At 45.8% G+C, this 17,255-nt stretch overlaps 3 protein-coding genes across 16 annotated transcripts in view; 2 read left to right on the plus strand and 1 right to left on the minus strand.

Moving 5' to 3' along the window:
- Positions 1–17,255, minus strand: part of LOC309653338 (prostate-specific antigen-like) — a 49,741-nt gene that overhangs the window by 26,643 nt on the left and 5,843 nt on the right. The window lies entirely within an intron of this gene.
- The window catches only part of LOC309653332 (testis-specific Y-encoded protein 10-like), a 55,255-nt gene continuing 42,315 nt past the window's right edge, over positions 4,316–17,255 (plus strand). For 4 of the 12 annotated variants that reach the window (XR_014259094.1, XR_014259095.1, XR_014259096.1 and 1 more), the window contains exons 1-8: positions 4,316–4,404; positions 5,271–5,530; positions 7,709–7,844; positions 8,219–8,463; positions 9,700–9,833; positions 10,189–10,256; positions 10,388–10,489; positions 13,215–13,593. Coding sequence is in view for 2 of the 12 variants with exons in the window: in XM_082447940.1 (XP_082304066.1) it covers positions 6,002–6,011; positions 7,709–7,844; positions 8,219–8,463; positions 9,700–9,833; positions 10,388–10,489 (627 nt within the window). In the remaining 10 variants the exon portion in view is untranslated. Of the gene's footprint in view, positions 4,405–5,270; positions 5,531–5,954; positions 6,012–7,708; positions 7,845–8,218; positions 8,464–9,699; positions 9,834–10,188; positions 10,257–10,387; positions 10,490–13,214; positions 13,594–15,119; positions 15,162–17,255 lie in introns of all 12 variants that reach the window. The other 8 variants (XR_014259093.1, XR_014259097.1, XR_014259099.1 and 5 more) reach the window with 8 other exon arrangements.
- LOC309653378 (testis-specific Y-encoded protein 10-like) overlaps positions 16,516–17,255 on the plus strand; it is a gene marked incomplete at its 3' end in the record, with an annotated part of 2,035 nt that continues 1,295 nt past the window's right edge. Inside the window, exons 1-3 of the mRNA XM_082448005.1 lie at positions 16,516–16,806; positions 16,925–17,036; positions 17,134–17,250. Coding sequence (XP_082304131.1) covers positions 16,747–16,806; positions 16,925–17,036; positions 17,134–17,250 — 289 coding nt within the window. The 5' untranslated portion in view covers positions 16,516–16,746. The remainder of the gene's footprint in view (positions 16,807–16,924; positions 17,037–17,133; positions 17,251–17,255) is intronic.

Here is a 17,255-nt window from a genome sequence, read left to right on the forward strand (position 1 = left end):
CAGAGGCTGTACCTGTCGTAGTCACACAGTGGACCCAGGCTGATTCTCTAGCAGTAAATCCCTGGACACAACCTGCAGCTGATACAGTCACAAAGTAGACACAGACTAAATCTCCATTAGTAAATATGTGGACTCAGGCTCAATTTCCAGTGGTAAATCCCTGGACACAGTCTGAATCACTACCAGTAAATATTTTGACAGAAACCGAATCTCTAGCTCTAAATCCACCAATACAGCCTGAGGCTAGTACAGTCACATTGTGGATTCAGGCTGAATCGCCATCAGTAAATCTTTGGATAGAAGCTGTAGCTTCCAGAGTCATACCATGGACCCAGGCTGAATATTCAGCAGTAAACCCATTGACATAGGCTGTAGCGAATGCACTCACACTGTGGACCCAAGCTGAATCTCTAGCATTGCATCCCTGGCCAAAGTCTATGATGGATACAATCACAGAATGGGCCCTGGATGCATTTGCTCCAGGTGCAAATCCTCTGACACAATCCTTAGCTTCCGCAGTCCCATTTGGGGCCCAGCCTGAAACTCCAACAGTAAATCCTTGCATACGGTCTGATTTTGAAACACCCCCACCATCAACCCAGGTTCAATCTGCAGCAGTTAAACCATGGACACAGTCTGAAAATTACACACTCATACCATGGACCCAGGTTCAACCTCCTGCAGTGAATCCCTGGGCAGAGGCTGTAGCTTCTTCAGTCATACCATGGACTCAGGCTCAGTCTCCAGTAAATCCTTTGACAGAGGCTGTGCCTTTCACAGTCATACCATGGACTCATCCTGAATATTGTGCAGCAAAATCCTGGACAGAGACTGTAGCTTCCACAGTCACACTGTGGATTCAGGCTGAATTTCCAACAACAAAGACATGGACAGAGGCTATAGCTTCCACAGTCACACCATGGATTCAGGCTGAATCTCCAACAGTAAACACTTGGAGAGAGGCTGTAGCTTCCACAGTCACACCATGGACTCAGGGTGAAAGTCCAGCAGTAAATACTTGGACAGAGGGTGTAGCTTCCACAGTGGCATTGTGGACTCATGCCAGATCTCTAGCATTAAATTCTTTCACACAGAGTGTAATTGATACAGTCGTATTTTGGACAACGCTTAAAACAAAGAAACCCTGGAAACTGCCTCAAACGACGATGTTCATTATTTCACTGAATCCTCAAATTGATACTATTGGATCCTTGAACCAAGTTGAAAATCAAGGATCTCTTCTGTGGTCACTTCCTGAAATTGATAATGTCAGTACATTAACCTTGCCTGAATCTGGAGCACTTATGTCATGGATAGTGCCTTTTCCCCAAACAGCCAGACTCTGGCCCCAACCTGAAGCTGATATTAGCAGACCTTGGTTTAAAACCTCAGAAAGAATAAGATCCTGGGCTCAGTCAGAATCTCAAACAATGAGTACCTCAACCCAGTTTGGAGCTGGTAGAGTCAAACCCTTGGCCCAGCACGAAACTGCTACAGTCGTGTCATGGATTCAGACTGAAACTGGTATATTCCACCCATGGAACCAGTCTGAAGGAGACACAGTAAGATCCTGGAACCTTTCTAAAACAGGCTGTAAGACCATGGATCCAGACTGGAGCTGGTATAGTCAACCTCTGGGATCAGCCTAGAAGTAGTACAATCAGACCCTGAACCCAAGCTGAATCTGAAGCAGTCAGACCCTGGACACAGTCTGAAGCTAAGGCAATCACAGTGTTGACCCAGGCTGAAATGCAAGCAATGAAACAGTTGACATTAATACTGTCAGACCTTGGTTCCAAACTCAAAATGATGCAATAAGAGAGGGGACCCAACCTGAATCTCGAATAGTTACTACCTGGATCCAACCACAATTGCCAATAGTCCATCCCTGGATTCAGCCTGAAGCTAATGCAGTCAGATTTTGGACCCATGCTGAGGGTTATTTAGCCCAACCCTGGATCCAGGCTGAAACCCACACAGTCAGACTCCAGACTCATTATGAAATTGGTCCAAGAAAACCATGGACCCAGCCTGAATCTCAGTCAGTCACACTTTGGTTCCTGACTCAAAATGATGCAGTTAGGCCCTCATCCCAGTTTGAATCTCAGATGACATGTTCCAGGACCCAAAATGAATTTGGTATAATCAATCCTTGGACCCATTCTGAAACTAATTCAGTCAGATCCTGGACCAAGCTTGAAACTGGTACAGGCCAACCCTGGCTCCATCTTGACGCTGCTACAATCAGACCGTGGACCCAGTATGAAACTTTAGAAATCCATCCCTCAACCCAGCCTGAGGCTGATACAGTAGTAAGACATTGGTTCCAGACACAAATGGATTCAATCAAAATTTGGAACCAGCCTGAGGCTGATACATCTAGACTCTGGACCCAAACTGAAACAGAAACAATTCAAATTTGGACCCAGACTGGAAGCAAAGTAGTAAAGCCTCCAAGCTTATCTGAAGTTGCTATAGTCACACCTCGGTTACAGACTCAAAGTGATACACCTAGATCGTGGATTCAACCTGACTTTCAGTCAGTCAGTCTCTGGACCCAGACTGGAGTTGGTATAATTTGTGCCTGGTCTCAGCAAAGAGTTGCTATAAATCAACCCTGGGCATGCCCTCAAACCCAAGCAGTCAGACCCTGGAACATGTTGGAAGCCGATACAATCAAATCTTGGTTCCATGTTCAAATGAATAAAGTCCGACCATGGGCCCCTTCAGAATCTCAAATATTGAGTCTGGATGCAGGCTGAAGTTGGTACAGTTAATCCTTGGATCCAGCCAGAAACCCCGGCAGTTAGACCTGGGGCCCACCCGGAAACTGCTAGTGTTGCATCTTTTGCTATTCCTAAAGCTAACAAAGTCAGAACACGGGTCCAACCTGAAATAGAAATAAGGCCTGACATTCATTATAAAGCTGATATAATCACATCATTTGCTTCTCCTGAAGTTGAGCCAGATGGAACAACCCAATTAACTAGTCACGTTGACTCCTCATCTAAACATGTAACTTTTTTACCAGTAGAAACTGTTCCTTCACCAGGTGAGTATTTTACAGCTTTGTCAGCTGAAACAGCTGCAGTAGAAAGCCAAGGTCAAATCAATTCTCTCCAACCCAGTGACCTCCCAAATATTCTCTTTCTTACTCTTTCAAGCACATGGCTTTCTGGAGGAGTTGGCTACTGGAACTTTGGCAATAAATTACAAATTACCAAAACAAAAGGAAGCCTGATGTTCCGTCTACTTCTCTCAGCCCCCTTTCTCCATCTTTTTCCTTTCTTGTTCCTTGTTTTTTCCCATCCTCATGTTGTTTGTCCCTTTCCTGTTCAGCCTTTTCTTCTTGCACCTTCCCTTCATCCTGTACTTTCCGTTCTTGCTCAGCTCTTTCTCCTGTGGCCTTCTCTCCTGTTCTCCTTCCCTTAGCTGCTTCTGATAGTTCTCTACAGGGACTATCTTTCTCAAAATTTGCTGAAGGACCATTCTTTCTCATACTTTTTCATCCCTACGTGCTGCCCCAGCCACACCTTTAACAAACCAACCTTCTGTGATGCCTGCATCTCAATCTGGAACCAAGTCTAACCAGCCTGAACAAGATCCTCTCAAGTATTCAGAACTCAATATTTCCTTGGCTGAGTTTCGCCTAAGTGTGGTCTGGAGAGAGAGCCTCCGGGCTTTCCGGCTCTTCAAGACAGCTGTTATTTCTCATGAAACCACAGGCAAGTTCAGCCTAGTCATCTCTTTGAGTTGTTATATTTGGGACCATGTCTTTGTTGGAACCTAAAACCAGGGTTTCTGAGTAGATCAGAGGTCATGTTCTCAAATTTTGGCAGGACCAAACTTCAAATTATTACCTGAATGAGAAGAGGGGTAATGAATAATATAATCTTAAGAGATAGCCACATAATTGAGAAAGTACTATCTTACTTTTGCCAAGAATGGTTTAAAAGCTAAGTTTTACACAGGGCACAGTAGTATAGAAACACTTTTAGTGCTTAGAAATGGTTTATTATTCCACTTGAGAAATGAACAGAGATATTTTGGATTATTCTTAGAGTGTGCAGGCAACCTGTTACTATACCTAATGTTGTAGGGTTAAAAACATGTATTTCCAAGCATTTTGCCAAAGTTGAAGAGCTACAAGCATTTTCCTAAAATCTAAAAATAGGAAATCAACATGTTCAGGAAAAGGAGGGTGGTACCACTAACTACACCCTGTCCCACATGTGGATTCCTTCTGCAGAGTGTAGATTACTCCCTGGCGTTGTCCCACACTGTCCCAACTGCTGGGAGGCAGGAGTGGGTGAATTCTGTGCAACTCTCCTTCTCCCAATTCTGTGCTGGCTCTATACTGAATGAACAGTGGATCCTTACTACAGCTAGATGTGTGAATTTCATGTAAGTGTGAATATGTCCTTTCAAGCTTAAGGTATCATTATAAAATATGAACACTTTGAGTTTGTTAATGGTATATTCCTTTGAAGAAGCTAGATAGTCTTCCTTGGCTACAGAAACCAAATCTGGTACATCTGACTTGCAATACTCACATCTGATATATTTCCTTAAGAGAAAGCATCTCCTCTTGTAACACCTCATATCATTATGTATCTCAAAATTAGTGTTTTAGCTATTTTTTTTTCAGGGAAAATTTCAGGTTTCAAATCAATGTGTTTGTAAATTATAAAAAGATATCTTAATTTTATAAAACTTTACCTATAAAAGGATGGTATCTTGAGTTTAAATCATAATCTATGTTGGAATCACAGTTTTGCCTTTTATGACTTTAAGTATCTTGACTCTTAAAACTCAATTTATTGATCTGTTCAAGGATGATAACTACCTCAAAATATATTTTGGATATATAATTTTATTTCTGATTGTGAGATAGTGAAGTAAAACCATTAGTACAGACAAGGATCAGAGAGAAAGAGTAACTGTCCATAGTCTCAGATCTTGTAAGTGGGATATTTCAATTTCTAACTTTCTAAGTCTATATCACTAAATGTTAAACACTATAAATACTAGGATGTAAAATAATTTATTTTGTTAGGAATTTTCGATAAGGATTTAGATTGCATTGTAATATTTACCTTCTCATTCCTGAAGGTGTCCACACATATTGTGCCTAACAAGACATTGTGTGTTTGCAACAAGTAGAGAAGAGGAGTCTTACTTTAGTGTTCACCTAGACTTCATCCGATTCATATGATTTTTTTCACATTGAAATATGTAAAAATAAAGTGCTTGCTAAATTTTCTCCCCAGAAAAAACTCAGAGGCATTGGCCCTGGTCCAGATGGGGCTTATTGATCTTCAGAGCCCTGCCCAAGCTCAAACCATAGGTATTCATCATGGTATGCCCTACCTAGGTCCCAAAGGACTTTGGGGACCTGGGCTAATCTTCCTGAAGTAGTCGCTACGTTTTCAACCCCTGGTGCTTCCTGTCTGCCTGGAGGAGAGCCTAGAGCAAGAGAAAAACATACAACTATATGACTGCTGGCTACCCAGTTGGTCCCTCATGAGAGGTGAGTGATGCAGAAGACACTGGAATTGGATGACATTGACACATTTAGAAAGAGAGTAATATTCTCTCATGTGTAGTAGTAGATTTGTTATCTTTCTCTTCAGCCATATTTCTCCTGCTAATCTAGGCCATAGCTAAAAAACCCTCTCTATTCTCTGTTTTCCACCAGGAAGTCCTGGAATTCTGCAAAAAAAAGGCATCTAAGCATCCTGCAGGTCAGCACATGTGCCCAGTTTTGGCCCAAACTGAATGAATTTACTTTCTGCATGGAAGCCAAGAAAGCTATGGGGGAGGCTGGCTGTAAGGTGATAAGTTGAGGGGGTATGAAAGGCAGGGAGAAAGAGAGGAATATCCTTCAACATAAGAAGTTACTTTCTCACATCCTTTAAAATATCCATGATTATCTGTTTCCTTGTTTCTTGCAGGGTGACCTGGGGGCACCTCTTGTGTGCCATCTACAGCAAAAGGACACATGGGTGCAGGTGGGAATCTTGAGTCACTTTGATGAACATTGCAGAAAGCCATACATCTTCAGCTAAGTGAGCCCTTTCCTTTTCTGGCTCCAGGGAGTTACACGACCCAGCCATACACCCTGGTCCAAGCAAGGGCCCATGACTAGCTCTGCTTCCATCTCCCTTTCAGTCTCTACCTCTGCAAATGCCTCAGCTTTTACCTCCACTCCTGCTTCTGTCCGGCCACACTTCATCTCTCTGCCACAGCCTCTGAGTAAGGCCCAAGCAAATGGTAATGAGGGATGTATGAGAAGGAAAGAAAGAGAAGAGGATAATGAAAGCAGAAAAGGAGGAGGGGAGAAAACGCTTTTCCTGATAAATGCATGAGTATTTATACCAGGCAGGCAATAGGAATCATTTTTCTTAGGCTTACAAATGCATTTCATCCTTGTTGTATTATTCAACTTTCTTAATATCCCCATATGATATAGATGACACAATCATTCTATTCATCTTAATGTATTATTCTGAAACCCAGAGAAGTACATTGGACTGACCATGTTCATAAAGACAAAAGAGGAATGGCGCTAGCACAGACACTCAAATTTCTTATTTTTCTAACACAAAGTTCTTTACTACCACATATTGCCTTATAAAAGTAATTGTAGAATTTTAAGTTAAATATGTATTTTGTTTTGTTGACAAGTAATATGTGATGATTTCTGTAGGTTACTGTGTACCCAACTATGTTATATTTTAATGATTGTCTTTCTCCTTTCCTTGACTATTACGAAATGAATTACACTCATCAGCAGCTATTTCACGTTACTCTTCTATCCTTACAAATTTATTTTGATTGAATCATATTCCTACACATTACATGCTCACTTAAATCTATTTACCATGGCTCATATTGCCATATCCACAGTGAATTATGCTTTTAAAACATGAATGAGGTCATCTCAGTTTTTGGTCAAATTCTTCAAAGTTTTTTTCACTCAGAGACCTCAAAGACTATACTTCAATGAAAATTCCAGTTTCTATGTTCATGTGTACTCTTCCCTTACTACTTTTTATAGGTAGGTTATTTCTACCATTTTATACACACACTCATAGACAAACACACACACGTGTGTATATATGTGTGTATATATGTATATATGTGTCTGTATGGGTGTTTATGTATATAAAATTTCATTGCTTCAACTCACACTTTTTGAGGCACTCTAAATTTTTTTAACATAAACTATTTGCTGAGCTTCAAACCTGAATGTTCAAATTAGTGTGTCTATTTGCTATATCACTAAAATTTTAAATGTAGTAAGCTCAACCCTCCAGTTCACTTAAACTAAAATTTTTATTTCTCTAACATTTTCAAGTTAAATTATTGTCTTTTATTGCCTTCTATGTTATTGTCTTATACTGTTGTAACGATTTAAGCTAACAGTTACGTAAGGATGACAATGGGAGAGAGAGGTGGAATAGTTTCCAATATAATGACTAAAGGAAATTTAAACTGGACCGTAAAGAAATTATGCACTTGGAGAGACAATAATAAGGGGAGAATTCTTTACAGAGGTACCATGGACACAAAAATGCAGATTTTGTGTTTTCAAGTCAATTTTAATAATAGATATGCTTAGCAGAGTAGTGAGAGGTGAAAAACTTTTATAGATGGGCTCTACATGAGAATCCTGCTAAGTTTGCTTTTACTGTTTTTTCCTCAGCTTTGGCAGATCGGATTTCTCTGAGATATGCCATGCCTTGGCAGGCCATGATCATCAGCTGTGGTAGTCAAATTTGCAGTGGTTCCATTGTTAGCAGCTCTTGGGTACTCACTGCTGCCCGCTGCGTCAGGAACATGTAAATTGGCGTCATGCAATTTCCAATACACTATAATCTAGTATCTCCAAATTACTTTGCCGAAGTCTTCTTTGGATAAGTGAACTTCATATTATGCCTGAACCATCTCTCTTAAACACATAGCATCTTTGCTTCAGGGTAAGCGAGACATTTGGCTCTGTGTTTGGCTGATTGGTATCTCTGTTAGTTAATTCTTCCGTAATCTCATTGTCTGTGATCTCAGACTCCATTCATAGACTTGATTTTCCTTGAGGTGAAGTAGGAACTCTGACCACATGGCTAAAGAAATACATGGGAATAGCTAATGTGGTATCTTTTAAGGACTCAAATTTCGTAGTGAATCTATTCTAATTGTTCTCTAACTACACACATAGGAATCCTGAAGGCACTGCTGTAATACTGGGCCTGAGGCACCCTGGGGCACCTCTGAGAGTTAAGGTATCTACCATTCTACTGCATGAAAGATTCCAGTTGGTGAGTGGGGCAGCAAGAAATGATCTAGCATTGCTGCTCCTTCAAGAGGTGCAGACTCCCATTCAGCTTTTAGCACCCACGGTCCATCTGAAGAACCTGAATAGCTCAGAATGCTGGCTGTCTGGGCCACGGATGCTTAAGCCAGGTTAGTAGTTATTTTACTTGTTAGGGCAGTAATTTTAAAACAAGATAGAGGGGGTGTTTTATATATATATATATATATATATATATATATATATATATATATATATATATATATATAAACATATATATATATATATATATATATATATATATATATAAACTGAGGTTACATTGATTTTTAACAGTATATAAGTTTCAGCTATCAACATTTTATTTCTACTTCTGTATACACTACCACTGCTTAACACGACAAATTTAGTTTCCACCCACCACCATGCAGTTGAACTCACTTATCCCTTTTGCCCTCCTTCTACCCCTCTTCCTCTGGTAGCCACTGATATGTTTGTTTTTCTTTGCTTTCTTTTATTCATCAAAAATCTTCAGAGACATCCAAATCCAAATCAAAATGAGATATCACCTCACACCTGTCAAAATAACTATCATGAAAAAGAATACAAGTAACAAATATTAGTGAGGATGTGGAGAAAATGGAACTCTCCTACACTGTTGGTGGGAATGTAAACTGGTGCAGCCACTATGGAGAACAGTATGGAGGTCCCTTAAAAAACTCAAACTAAAACTAAGAAACCAAAAAAAACTAAAAATAGAGTTACCATATGATCCAGCGATCTCACTCCTGTGCATTTATTAGAGGGTCCATATTTTTGATGTTGAAATTCAAGGAAGAATTCTAATCATGATTGTCTGCATTGCTACTTTTAAGATTTTATCCAAATCTGAAATTGTTTTTGTTGCATAAAATGACAGTTTTTATGATGTCTCCATTGAATTTAACAAATGAAAGCCAATACAAGGGAGGTAATTGTGTGGAGAATCAACTTTCATAAACAAGGTAGAAAAAATATGCTACCAAACTCTTTTGTATCTTTAGAACAAAGATGTTTTTGTTTTGTTTCATTTGTTCTCTTTAAGAAAATGAAACTGGACTTGAAATTTCTGATTTTACGAGTGAGATTGGCCTTGTTAATTATGAAGAGTGGCATTTGAAAAATGAGCGAAGAGATTGGAATAGATAAGTGGAATAAGTTGATAATGATGACAATGATAAAATAAATGGAACATCTTAGCATAAAAACTTAGAAATAAAGCGATGATAGATAGAGATTGTGGTCTTATCTCCCCAGTTGGTGTTTCAGTATAAGCTATGTCTTATACTGACTTATGTCTTATACTGTCTTATGTCTTGAGCTTTTTGTTTTCCAACTGTTTTTTCTAGGAGAGACAGATGAAAATCCAGAAATATTACAGATGCAAGTGATGGGCACTTCAAGCTGTGCCCACCTCTCCCCTGACAGGGGCGGTTCTGTTGTGTGCTTCATTACACAAGACAAACACTCTGATACAAATGTGGTGAGCAGCTCTTTTTTTTTCTTTCAAATTCTAATTGACAGAAACTATAACTCTTTCCATACATAAAAGTGTAGTCCAACCCATCCATAAATCATAAATATAAGAAAGTGAGTTATTGCTCTGTGGGGGAAAAAACCAACATATCTTTAATTATAAAATGATTCTTCAAAAACTATGTTACTAACTTCTGGTTTATCTCACATTGGTTATACTTGTATATCCAAACTGAACAGAGATTTAGTTGTATCCCAACAAATTAGGCAACTCATATGATTCATGTTCTTCTAATTATACAATCCTTGCTCGTCAGAGTCCACCATACATTAAACCTTTTTTTATTTTATTTTCCCTTTAGAAATGAAGTCTTTGTGGTCTAACACTGGTGGTTTTACTTGTGGGGTCCCTGCAAGAAGAATCTATTTGGTAATAATACTCATTTGCTTATGTACCTATTTAAAGTCTCCCTATTTCTCTCACTGCCCACTTCAAAATCTAGTATTAAGTAAGAATTTAAGATGGTGACTTGAATGTAAATTCTACCTTTAATTTCACAGAAACCAGTGAGCCCAGGCAGTGCGGTTATATGCAGACCAATTTCTGGGAATGGCAGCTGGAGACAGACAGGCCTCACCAGTCTGAAAGCACTGGCTACCATTGTGAGCTCCCACTTCTCATGGATATTATCCACTTCAGCAACAGCAGGGCATCCCCTAACCCAGGAATGCATGCTTTGGGTGGAAAAGCCCAAGTCCTCTAGTGTCCTAAGACAGCCAAACACACTGCCGCTCTCTTCAATAATAATTATAGCAGTACACACCCTTTTGTAAGTCAGTGGCTTGGTCAGTCAGTGCTAATCTATTAGGACGATGACAAAAAGAATATCAAAACAACATTACAGAGATTAAGGCCCTACAAAATCTAAGTAGATATTTCATAAATAAGAAACATCCTATGAATACTATTTTAATATCATTTTGGAAAAGAAAACGCCTAACTATTTCAAATTAAACAGGTGCAAAAATATAATATTCATAGAAAGTTAAAAAAAGGACTTTAAAATTAATGAAAACATTTAATTCTTTATATTTTTAAAACTAAGTACTGATGTAGTTGAAAAATCAGAAATATTCCATGATTCCTATATTAGAAAAGAAATAATTTTGCAAAAACGAAATTCCTAAGAAAGCATGATATTTTAGTCTTGAAAGAATTAATATACACATATAGAAAAAGTTTATAAAATTAAACAATAATATTTCCTACAGGAAATTAACAGTGACAGTTGTCTAAAACATGGAGTATGCGTTTCCAGTCTTACATAAAAACATGCTATTGAAGAAGCACACAAGTAATCACTTACTATGTGGCAGGCTGCCCTCAGCTTACTGTGCACCAGGGCCCCGGAAAGAGAAAGGCCTGGAGCAGACAGATCTCGGGCCGGGAGGCCCGGGGATCCGTTTCAGGGTGGGGCATGGGGGGTGGCCCGGGGCGGGTGAGGGGAAGGGATGGCGGGCACCGGGAGTGCTCCTTCCTGAGCGGACAGCTGCGTTCCAGGCACGCCTCTGGTCCAGCGCACAAGGTCCGGGACCGACTCTGCGGCAGCTGGGCTTGGGAGGGTGGAGCGTGGGCCCCCGCGCTCCCTCCCCGTTGCCTGCACTTTGGTTCCAAGGGGAGCACCTCTGTCCCTGAGATACCACGCTGAATTTCCTTTGCCTGTTTGGACTCCTGAGAACACGTGGGTGCCCACTGCACCCCCGCAGCTGTTTCAAGGCCGAGGAGGGTTGCAGCACCAGGGCGGGTTCAGGAATCCTCCCTCGTCCTCGCTTCCCAGCTGCACTGGCTGCGACCTGCCGTGCATCAGCCTTGGCGATCTGAAGCCCTGAGGGCCGTGGTGTACACTTCTAGGGTGGCACACAGCCGTGGCCTAGAGAGGAAGGCCTGCCCCGCTCTGGCTGCTGTCCCCTCTCTCAGGCAGAGAGACAGACAGACAGACAGACAGACAGGAACTCTGTCCCTCCTCAGCTCCGTGATCCTTAAGCTGGAAGGGAGCCTCCTCGTGGCTCCCACACTCCGGTGCCTAGGGTTCCCTACTGTGGAGGCAAAGGGAAACTACGTGCAGTGGCCCTGCGGCTGAACGCGGGACACAGGGCAGCGGGGGACCTCCGACCCTCAGCCGGGGCCAAGTCCCTTGAGCCCTCTTGCCCTGGTCAGCGCTGCTGGGAGGGGCCTGGCAAGGATGAAAGGCTGGAGGGAAGGTTGGACAGCGTCCTCGCACAGCTTGTCCTGGGCCACCCACGCGTAAGGCGCCATGGCTGGGTTCAGGTGCGGCCCGCCTGCCCGGGCATGATGTGGGGGAAATGGTCAGGCCCTCCTCCGGTGGGGAAGGAAGGCTTACACTGCCCGCTGGGGCCCCGGGTGCCCGCCGCCGGGGCCTCGTGGTCCAACCCAGTGGATGCGCCTCACTGAGATTCACCCTGGGGTACAAAGCTTCGGCTTTGAGGGTGGAAACCTGTCAGCCCCGCTGGGGCACGGTACACAGGGCTTCCCCTGTAGGTGTCGTTCAAGGTGGAGGGCCCACATCCTCCATGCTGTCCCTCACCGCATCGTCCCTTGGCGTATCGGGGCATCGGGGCCCTGAGAAGTATGACTTCTTGTCCAGCGGGGATCTGCCTCATCCACTCAGGAGGGAGCACGCAGGCTCAGTCTCTGTGAAGACGGTTTATGTGTTGAAGTCGGCCAGGGTCTTGGTGTCCTTGTCCCTCGCGAGGCAGCTTCTAAGCTCAGCCCTGCCCGTGTTGCGGGCTCTGCCCTTTCCGCGCGTGAGCTTGTGTCTCTTTCTCTGACTGTGGCCGGGAGCCCCTCTGTCAGATATCCCGCCTCCCTGCCTGTCTAAAGCGATCACATCCTCCGGTCCCTATGCCCTTCTCTCCTGGCACGTCTCTGCCCGGTGCCGCTGGGGGCACATCCTCCCTGTGTATCACACAGAACCTGAAGGAGGTCTGCCCCAGGTGACACTGACAGGGCCCCCGGCTTCTAAGTCAGGCTCTTCGGTGTCACCTGGCCAACCCGTTACCAGGGGGTCTGCGGACCGCGGGGTGTGTAAGCTGCCGGGGACAGCTGAGCGGTAGGCTCGGCCAACACAGAGGAGCTACCGAGAGGAACGGAAAGGTAGCCTTGTCCTTGAGGAAGTCAGTGAGGCCCCGAGTGGTCAGAGGGCCTCCCGGCGAATGAAGAGGGTGCCGCTTTCTGCACCAGGGACGGGTTGACTGTGGCCCCCGGGGCAGGCAAGATTCCCAGGGTGGCCATCAGGGTGGGGGCTCTGTGCGTGTTTAGTAGTAAACAGTAGGGCAGACGGGAAGGGAGCCCACCTCCTCTTTTCAGCCTCACCTTCAGAGCCTAATTCCTTCACCCAAGTGCTGGATCCATCTGCACTTTCTTCAGGACATTGTAGCACACACGTAGCCACGACCTGGTTCCCAGTGGCCTCCCACAGCTGCCTGAGGGGGAAAGAGAAACCAGCTCAGGGCCAACACCTACAGAGCAAAGGGAGCCCGGGAGCACCTCTCTAAGAAGACGGCCCGGGGACACTCGAACGAACCTGAGAGCTGCAGGAAGAGGAAAGCGTGTCCCAAGTCGGCTGGGCCCCTAGCACCTTGTCTTCCTGTATGGTGCCACAGACAGGGGCACGGGGAATGGAATCGAGCCTGCGTGCTCCCCACGGTCAACCTGTCGAAGGCAACCAGGAGGAAACAGAACACAGGTGCACGTGACTCAGCCTCCCACTGCGCCCACTTTCAACCACACCGTCCCATAGGCAGGGCAATCCCAGGTGTTTGTATCGTTCCAAGAACGACCCGTGGAGCTAAATGTGCACATGGGCTTGGTCCACAGAGGGGAGGCGGGGGACAGAAAACAACTGGGACAGTAAACAAGGGGGTGCTGACCAAAATCCTCTCTCGTGGAGACACGTACATGTGGAGTTCTGCATAGGTACATGCCCGTGTGTGTGTGTGTGTGTGTGTGTGTGTGTGTGTGTACATGTGTGCATGTCCATGCTCAGGGATAGGCACGACTACTGTCATGCATGCATGGACGTTGGATGGACGCGGGGACATGGAAAAGCTTAAACAGCTTATAGAACATATATAAACCGTGGGCCAGTTGAAGCCCCCAAGCCAGGGAATCCAGCCCAGAGATACCACCCCTGGAGCAAAGTGTAAGTGGCATCACTCGCCAGCAACCTCGACCAGGGGCTGAGACTAGAGGGAGGAATAAAGCACCTGTGGAAGGACAGGGAGGTTGCAAAGTACATGAGAATCATAAAGGGCCCGATGTCCAGGCCCAGAAGAGGAAAGACCCCCCCCCCCCACAGCCCCACTCCCATCCCAGCTACAGCCACCTTTATCTCCTTCTCCAGTGCACGGGCAACCTTTCCCCCCACCCCTGTGTAGGCCCTTGAGAAACACCTTGCCTTTTTTTTGGTAAGGCTTGGCAGACCGACCCACACCGAGGTATAACCGACTGCCTCACACTTTTTCTGATAGTTTAAAGCATCACTCTTTTATTTTCTGACAACTTTTGTGGCTCAGGATTATGGACCTGATGGCTTAGCTTGATTCTACCCCTGCTCCCCTGTCCCACAAGCCTGGGGCAAAGGGCTGGGCTGGGATGTGATCTCATTTGGAAGGTGGACAAGAGCAGAACCACTTTCAAAGGGCATCCTTGGGGTAGGCAGACTTCAATTCCTCGAGTCGGCAGTGGTGAAGGTTTGCGTGCGAGTGTAGTGGCACTTGACTGGGTGCAGTCCTCAGCACCTCACTGTGTTGGTGTCCAAACAATGTTGTGAGTGTTCCCCCAGTGTCGTCCCTCTGTCCATCTCTGAAAAGACAGGATGGCCAAGTCCCCTTCGTCTTGTGCAATGTCAGTGTCCATTGCGGGAGGGACGCCTGTCACCTTATGTTGGCTAGAGGAATGGCAAATGTTCACCGCCACTCAAACATCCAAAAGGCAGTATGCAAACGTGTGGATGCAGAAAGTCCGAGCACCCATGTGTGCCAGTCGTAGAGAGTAGGAGAGGTCATTTGGTTCCGGGCAAGATACCTTTCTTTCTGTGAGGCTTTAAGTATCCAGAGGGGACAGAGATCCCAGGAGAGTGGGCCACGGAGGGAGGGACCAGACACACACACACACACACACACACACACACACACACACACATCCACACACACATCCACACAGAAAGGCCGGGAGGAGACAGACACTCAGACGGAGCTCTTCACTCCATAGCTTTTCTGCTGTTGAGCAAAGGAAATCAACTTTAGCAAAGAGGTGGGTTTGCCGGACACGAGGGTGACGCCCACTGTCCTCGCCCCGATTGGTCGTGATGGGGACGAGCGGCCTGGGCGTGGCTTGCAGCTCCTTCCCGCCGCCTGGTCACGCGTGCCTGGTATAAAAAGCTCCTGCGCATGCGTTTCAAGCCTCTTCACCGCAGAGGGAGCGGTGCGATTCAAGGAGCGGTCCGATTCAGGGAGCGATACAGTGCGCAGCGAAGCGTGACTGCGGTCGCTGGTGCTGCGTTCTCTGCCGCCCACGTACTGAGTTTCCAACTGCCCCACTTTCACCACTGCCCCAGCTCAGAGCCAGGTCCACATGGGCAGTAAGGCGGGGCCCGGGGAAGGCGGCACTGCCCAGGGACCCTGGGTCACCCTAGGTGTGGGAGGGGGTCCTCAGGAAGCAGGGGCCCGCGGGTCCCCAGGTGTGCTGCGGCAGGTGGGTAGGGTGCCGGCACTAGCTGATGGGTGCGGCGAGGAGGCCGCCATCTTCAGCGGGGAGGTGGTGCAGCAAGGCACGGCCCTGTTGGAGGGAGAGGTGACGCGGATCGGGGAGGTGTTTTGGCTGCCTGTGGAGGACATCATGGAAGAGGTGGAGGTGGTGGCGGAGGAGGAGGAGGAGCAGGAACAGCAGGAGGAGCAGATGCTCGTGGAAGAGCCGCAGGAGAAGCCCCAGGAGGAGGGGCAGGAAGAGCGGGAGGAGCGGGAGCACGTGGTGGCGGAAGAGCGGGAGGAGAAGCCCCAGGAGGAGGAGCAGGAAGAGCCAGGGCCGTCCCCGAAGAGCGCCCCCTCCCCGCTGGAGGTGCTGGAGGCCGTGCAGTTACGGATGGAGCCTGTGAATAGGCAATGCACACGAGCCTGCGCTCGTCTCAAGCGCAGAACACTTTGGAGGCAGAAGACCTATCTAGAAAACAGAAGCACCATCATCCAGAGCATCCCTGGCTTCTGGGTCAAAGTTGTATCCTTAATTTTGTAGTTGAGAGACCACGTGGTGGCTGGGCTACAGCAAGAGGTACCTAACATAGAGGGCCGTTTGGGTACCAAAATGTATCCATTGGATTTTGCATTGTGGGCACACTCATGGAAATGTGATCCTGAAATTGTGGGGGCATGCTGATTTTCTGCATAGCAGGAAACAAGACTAGGGCTTTAGTTGCAGAGGTCCAAAAAGGTATTGTCATTAGTACCAGGGCCTCTTGAGACAAGAGAGTTGTCTTGCGCACAGGTTCTCCTTGGAATAACCATCAAGGGAAATGGGGGTGAGAGTGGGGAGTTATGAATGCTCATCCTAGTTAGAGCCAGGAGTGTTTGCTGTGCAGATATAAGCTTGTTCTGTCCAGATGGAGGTCAGGGCCTCCCTCTCAGAAACGGAGGCTCCCTGTTTTCGTGCACAGGTATGCACACCCCGAGGGGCTCATTGTGCCTTCATGCAGTCTGTATTGAAGGAATAGGACTAGATACTAGTGGGGAGTTGAGATCAGACACTCCCAGGCTGCTCTCCAGGCTCGCTCTGTGCTCGTAGGCCTTTCACCTCCGGCATCTAGAGGCTCCTTGACGTAAAGCAGTTTGTGAACCACCCCCAGATGTCGGCCACGATGAGTGACCTAGATAAAGACATGCTTAGCTACATGACCAACTTGAAGGTCAGGCTGGGGAGGCTGAGGCTGGGGAGGAGAGGGGAAATGATTTATCCCGGAAAGCAGGAAAGAGCAGGTCTACTGCAGACAGATTTCACCCTCCTCCTCCTCTTTATCCTATCAGGTGGAAGAACTCAGATATCCCAGTGATTGCTGCAAGATCATGTTGTTTTTCGGGAACAACCGCTATTTCCAGAATGAAGTGGTTGTTAAGGAGTATCTCATTAACGTCACTGGCAAGAGACAGCTCCCTGGATTGGGGGGGAGGGCAGATGGGGTGAGGTGAACTTGAAACATGATTTAGGCCCTTCTCCCATGCTCCTTTTCCCACAGGATACATGGCAGCTCATTCCACTCCAATTCAGTGGCACCGGCATTTTAAAAGTGAGGCGTATAGCCGCAGGCACCACAGCAGCAGCCATGACTTCTTCAGGTGGTTCTCTGACCACAGCTTT

Source organism: Balaenoptera physalus (assembly GCF_965194825.1).
Source record: "Balaenoptera physalus genome assembly, chromosome: Y".
Taxonomy (NCBI): Eukaryota; Metazoa; Chordata; class Mammalia; order Artiodactyla; family Balaenopteridae; genus Balaenoptera; species Balaenoptera physalus.